The sequence below is a fragment of the Triticum aestivum genome, chromosome 3D (assembly GCF_018294505.1).
Source record: "Triticum aestivum cultivar Chinese Spring chromosome 3D, IWGSC CS RefSeq v2.1, whole genome shotgun sequence".
NCBI lineage: Eukaryota > Viridiplantae > Streptophyta > Magnoliopsida > Poales > Poaceae > Triticum > Triticum aestivum.
Window position 1 is genome coordinate 459123670 of NC_057802.1, and position 4716 is coordinate 459128385.

General features: G+C 46.3%; 1 protein-coding gene across 1 annotated transcript; it reads right to left on the reverse strand.

The window, feature by feature from the left end:
- Positions 1 to 1819: 1819 nt before the first annotated feature.
- On the reverse strand, positions 1820 to 4480 carry LOC123079653 (DNA-3-methyladenine glycosylase). Its single transcript, XM_044502455.1, has 5 exons — positions 3920 to 4480; positions 3234 to 3291; positions 3030 to 3113; positions 2774 to 2915; positions 1820 to 2369 (listed from the first exon to the last, which is right to left on the reverse strand). Exons 1-5 carry the CDS (start codon positions 4398 to 4400, stop codon positions 2079 to 2081), a joined length of 1056 nt encoding a protein of 351 aa, XP_044358390.1. The 5' UTR covers positions 4401 to 4480; the 3' UTR covers positions 1820 to 2078.
- Positions 4481 to 4716: the final 236 nt, after the last annotated feature.

A 4716-nucleotide genomic window follows, 5' to 3' on the forward strand; every position in this document is an offset into this window, starting at 1 on the left:
ATCCTCTCGGGATCGTGATCCCGAGACGCCCCCTTGCCCAAGTTGATGCCCTATATAAACCTACGCATCTCCTTTTCCGAACCCCCCAAAAACCCTGCCCCAACTCCCACCACAACTCGCGCCCTCGCCGATCGTATCTAGCCTCTGCCGCCGCAGTTCATCACCTCCACCATCGCCGGTGAGCTTTATCCTGCCTCCAACTTCTGCCAGCCGAACCCACTCGTCGATCCGCACCCACCTGACATCTTTCTTCTGCTCAGGAACCCCTGAAGCCACCGCCCCGAGCTCGACCGCCGCCCGCCGGAGCTGCAGAGCACCGGGCTCTACTTCGCCTCGCCCTCGTCGTCTCAGTCACCTCCGAGCTCCAGCGACTCCACCACCGTCTCCGCATCGCCCCGCCGCATCGCCCGGACGTCACCGCCGTCGCCCCGGACCACCGGAGCCCCTCCGCCGCCGACGCCCGAGTCGCCGCCACCGTCTCCGTTCGTCGCCGCCGTCCGCTGTAAGCCCGAGCCCCCTCCACCGTTGGATCTCTTGTGTACGGCTTAGATTAGATCCGCGAAGGGTTAGGTTATTTTCAATAGATCGGTTTAGATTACAGTTTATTTCCGGTTTAGTTCCTGGTTTAGACAGACCGGTCCGATCGGTTTATTCTGCTGAGCCCGTATACGTTTCAGTTAAAGATCGCTCGCGCGTTAGATAGTATTAGAGCGCTCACTGTTTCGGCCCGTTAGCACCTTAGTTTTTTTTTTGTTTAATTTTCGTTTCTGTTTTTAACAGAATAGTTCCAATTTTGTAAAATCTATATCTTTTAGGTTATTTAATATTTTTAGTTGATTCTTTTTTATCTAGTTTGAAAATTTCCTACAGTTTCTGTAGAAAATAGATTCGGCCGAATTTATTATCTTGTAATAAAGACTCGATATGAGAATCGTGTAATAAATTCAGGTGTGATTGAACTTTGAATCTTTGCATCAATGTACTGTGTGTGCCAGCATGATCTTGGGATGGTACAGCTACACAGAGACTTGACCGATTTCGGGTCGGATCGCTACATGCCATATCCACCCGCGCTGCAAACTACTATGAAACAACAACCATTCTATAAGACCCCTCCAACCAAACACAACACATAATCATTCCATCGCATATTGTTCTCTCTGAACAAAACACCATGACGGAACCATTCCATGGTGAAAATATTCCATTACATTCCATTTGGTTCTCAAACCAAACAAACCAAAGTTCTCAAACAAGATTTTAGAAAAAACATTATATTTGTTATCGCCAAATAACAAGGAGCGACAAACACTGTCATTGCACTGTGTGCTTATTTCATTATTTGTAAATAAGACATTATACACTATCATCACTCACAGTAGGTAAGAATCGTTTATTTGTATATATAAGACATGTAATGCACCATCATCTCTTGCGATGCGTGAGGGCCATTTTAGATATTTGCTGAAGTGCAAAAAATGGTCAAGCGATGGTGAGGTGGCATGGAGGACTTTTGGAGCGACGATAATGCGCCAAAGCAGTAGCGAATGAAAAATAATGGACATGAAGGGGGTGGGGGTAGGAAGGAAGATGTCCCTTATTTTCTTGCTAGAAGAGGGTGGTTAGAAAGATAAGAAGGAAATAAGTGGAAGAGATTCATTATATGAATGAAAACCACCGTCATGTCGACACAGTTCTAAATTAGATATTAATTTTTATCAGTGTGTATGTATATGTTTTTGTTATTCCATGAAAACGCACGGACAATCAACTAGTTTCGAAGCCGTTTCATGGGCTCCTTAATCAGACATAGCCTTACTTAGGCCCAAACGAAAGGATATATTCTTAACTTGTTCAGAAAACAAAACTTAACCGTAGCAACTTGCATACCAGTCACACTACCACAAGTAGAAGGAAAACATAACTTAGTAGTCTACTTTACATAATTTACAACCCATACATCACTAATCAAAAAATAAATAAATAAAGGATACACAGCTCTTGCGTATTTTGGGGGGAAAAGGTTATTGTGAAGCAAACATTGGAATGTCAAGCAAGAGACTGGAGTGCTTGGGCGTCTATGTGGCGACATTTGTGATACCCCAAGACCGCTCGGCAAGGCGGACGCACTCAGAGAACCGAAAGCAGCCGACGAGGTGATCGATGACCATGCCAGAGGCTTGCATGAAGGAGTAGACAATGACAGGACCAACGAGCCGAAAACCCCGTCGGATTAGGTCCTTGCTCATCCCCTCCGATTTGGGTGTTCGGAGAGGGATGTACTTGTGGTGCTTGTATTTACCCACCATAGGCCGGTGGTTCATGTGCCCCCAGATGTACCCACTGAAAGACCCAAACTCCTTTGCCACCTGCACATGCATACAATGGTCATAAGTTTTTATCCAATGCTTCACAGCTAAATTTGTTCAGTTCATATTGACACATCCATGGCATCTGCATGTCATTCTTCCCTCATTTCATTGCAAACTTTTCCTGTCCTTGTAATATCTTTGTTCGAAGAATTTCGCTGCTGCGAGGTCTGTTTGGTATTAGGCCCAGATTATCAGCATCCCTTCATTAATTGGATAGGAGTAGCGACAAATGTTGCCTAGACGGTGGCTTTAGTCTTACTGTTGTATGACTTTGTCAGGTCTTATGTGAATAATTAATAAAGTGGCTGCATGCATCATCCAGATGCAGAGGCCGGAGGTCCTCCTCATTTTCTAAAAAAAAGAATTTCGCTAGAAATAAGCAGAAATCTTAGTGCACTCGCCTTTCTTATGCACTTAGCGTTCTCCACGATGCACCGCACTCTGCACTCTGCTAGCTTGAGCTCCTTATTGGCGCTGATCACGGCGATGTCATCCTCGTTCAGCTTCGCCACTACATTGGGATCAAAGCCCGCAAATGCTTCCCTGGAATCGACAATTTTGGCACAAATTTTTAATCCATTCATGATTCACAGGGAAAGTGACAACTGCTGCATATATACTGAGAAACCCAAATGTTCGGAAAGACGCTGCACCTACATGTACATGTCCCTCCTCTTGAGTATCTCTGTCCAATTGTGGTCTATGAGCATCCCCGACAGGGTGAGCAGCTCAAACAGGCGGCTGCAAATTACAATAGAATATATTTGTAAACGGAATGATTCTTTTTTTCCGATTTTTCAAGATGAACTTTTGCACGCGACAAGCAAAAAAAAAAAGAGAAGAAATGTGGCAGAGTCGTACTCGTCGCTGTACACCGGAACGCCCCAGGATTCGTCGTGGAACTGGACATATGCCTCATCTGCACGGTGGATTTCAGGCAAGTGATCAGTTTGCTGAGCCAAATTTTGTCCTTCGTTTGGTCAAAAGAATAAAATATATCTTGTCCTTTTGGTTTTTAGCTGGTTGAATTTAGTTTGCTCAACAGACTAGAGGAGACTGGATAGGAGTCCCTTTCTGGTGAGCTTATCAACTGAATTTTGTTTTCAAGGCAACAGCGAGCCGGGGCTCAGGACATATCTTAATTTGGTCAAATCAAGAGTTTCATCAGTAAGTGATGTGGACTTCGACATCCCTTGAAGGAAAAGGCTGACCCCATTTGCTATCCAAACTTCTTTTCTTCTTGATTTGATTTTTCCTCTAACCTTATAGTACTGATAAGCTTTTTAGCAGGGTTATTGTACAAATAAGTCGGTTCAAAGCTAATTAACTAAATTGTACTCGTTTTCACCATTCACTTTTCTGATATCATCTGCTCCCCCTTTATAAGAAACCGTTGTTCTTGCACGTGAAAGGATATTCTTTTGACTACGGTTTCTTAGAGTCTTCCATAATGGAAAATATATATGCATGACAATAAACTTATTAGCATTATAATATCTTTGTAGGGAAAAAATTTAGCAAGTAACTAAGCATTTGTCAATCCTCACCACTGTTCTTGGTGATCCAGCTGCATCTGTGCAAGCCCCCGGGCTCACTACACTCAAAATCCTCCTCCTCCTCCGCATCACGGCCGCTCACCTTGTCGTCGTCGTCGCAGTCGTCCCCCTTCCTCCTCTCCAGGGACACGAGCACGTCACCCCACGGGCTGAAAGTGCCGCCGTAGATGAGCGGCACCTTGGGCTCCCAGCTGCTGGAGTTGGAGCTGCTCAGCGACGAGTCGCTCGAGTTCTGCGACAGCGACAGCGACGACAGGGAGAGGCCGGAGCCGCTCCGCCGGACGCCGCCGCCCAGCCCCGGCGGGCACACAAGCATCCGCTGCAGGTACTTGCTCGCGTGGCTCATCGCCTGCAGCTGCAGCCTCCTGTCTATGCTGCCGTTCTTCCTGGCCGAGCCGTGGCGGCCGCGGCTTGGGCTCTTCTCGAAAGCATGCGTCTGCCTGCTGCTGTGGTGCGCCGTGGTGCTCAGCATTGTGAGAACTGCGGTCAGGAATAATGGCGGCTAGATGGAAGCTAATGTTCTTTGGTCTGGAGGCAAGATGGGTTTTGAAATGTTTGTGTGGGGGGTGGGGGGTCTATTATAAGGCGAATATCCGGCAGCCAAGTCGTGGAAGTGTTTGAGGTGCCGTGTCCTTAGATAGTTTGGTGGGATATGAGCTTCAATGGTAGCTGCATGAAAGCTTCATCTGAATCTTATTCAAATGCAATGGCTCATGGCTTTGGCATTTTATTGAGTCGAAAGTGTTAGTGGTTTGTGCTTGGGGATGCATGGTGCATTGGTCCTGTAC

Excerpts from the sequence above, each read along its gene's own strand:
- LOC123079653 (XM_044502455.1), bottom strand. The coding sequence starts at position 4,400 with ATGCTGAGCACCACGGCGCACCACAGCAGCAGGCAGACGCATGCTTTC. Across the intron at positions 3,292-3,919 it reads CTGGATCACCAAGAACAGTG|ATGAGGCATATGTCCAGTTC; the intron begins GTGAGGATTGAC and ends TCCACCGTGCAG. Across the intron at positions 2,916-3,029 it reads AAGAGGAGGGACATGTACAT|GGAAGCATTTGCGGGCTTTG; the intron begins GTAGGTGCAGCG and ends TGTCGATTCCAG.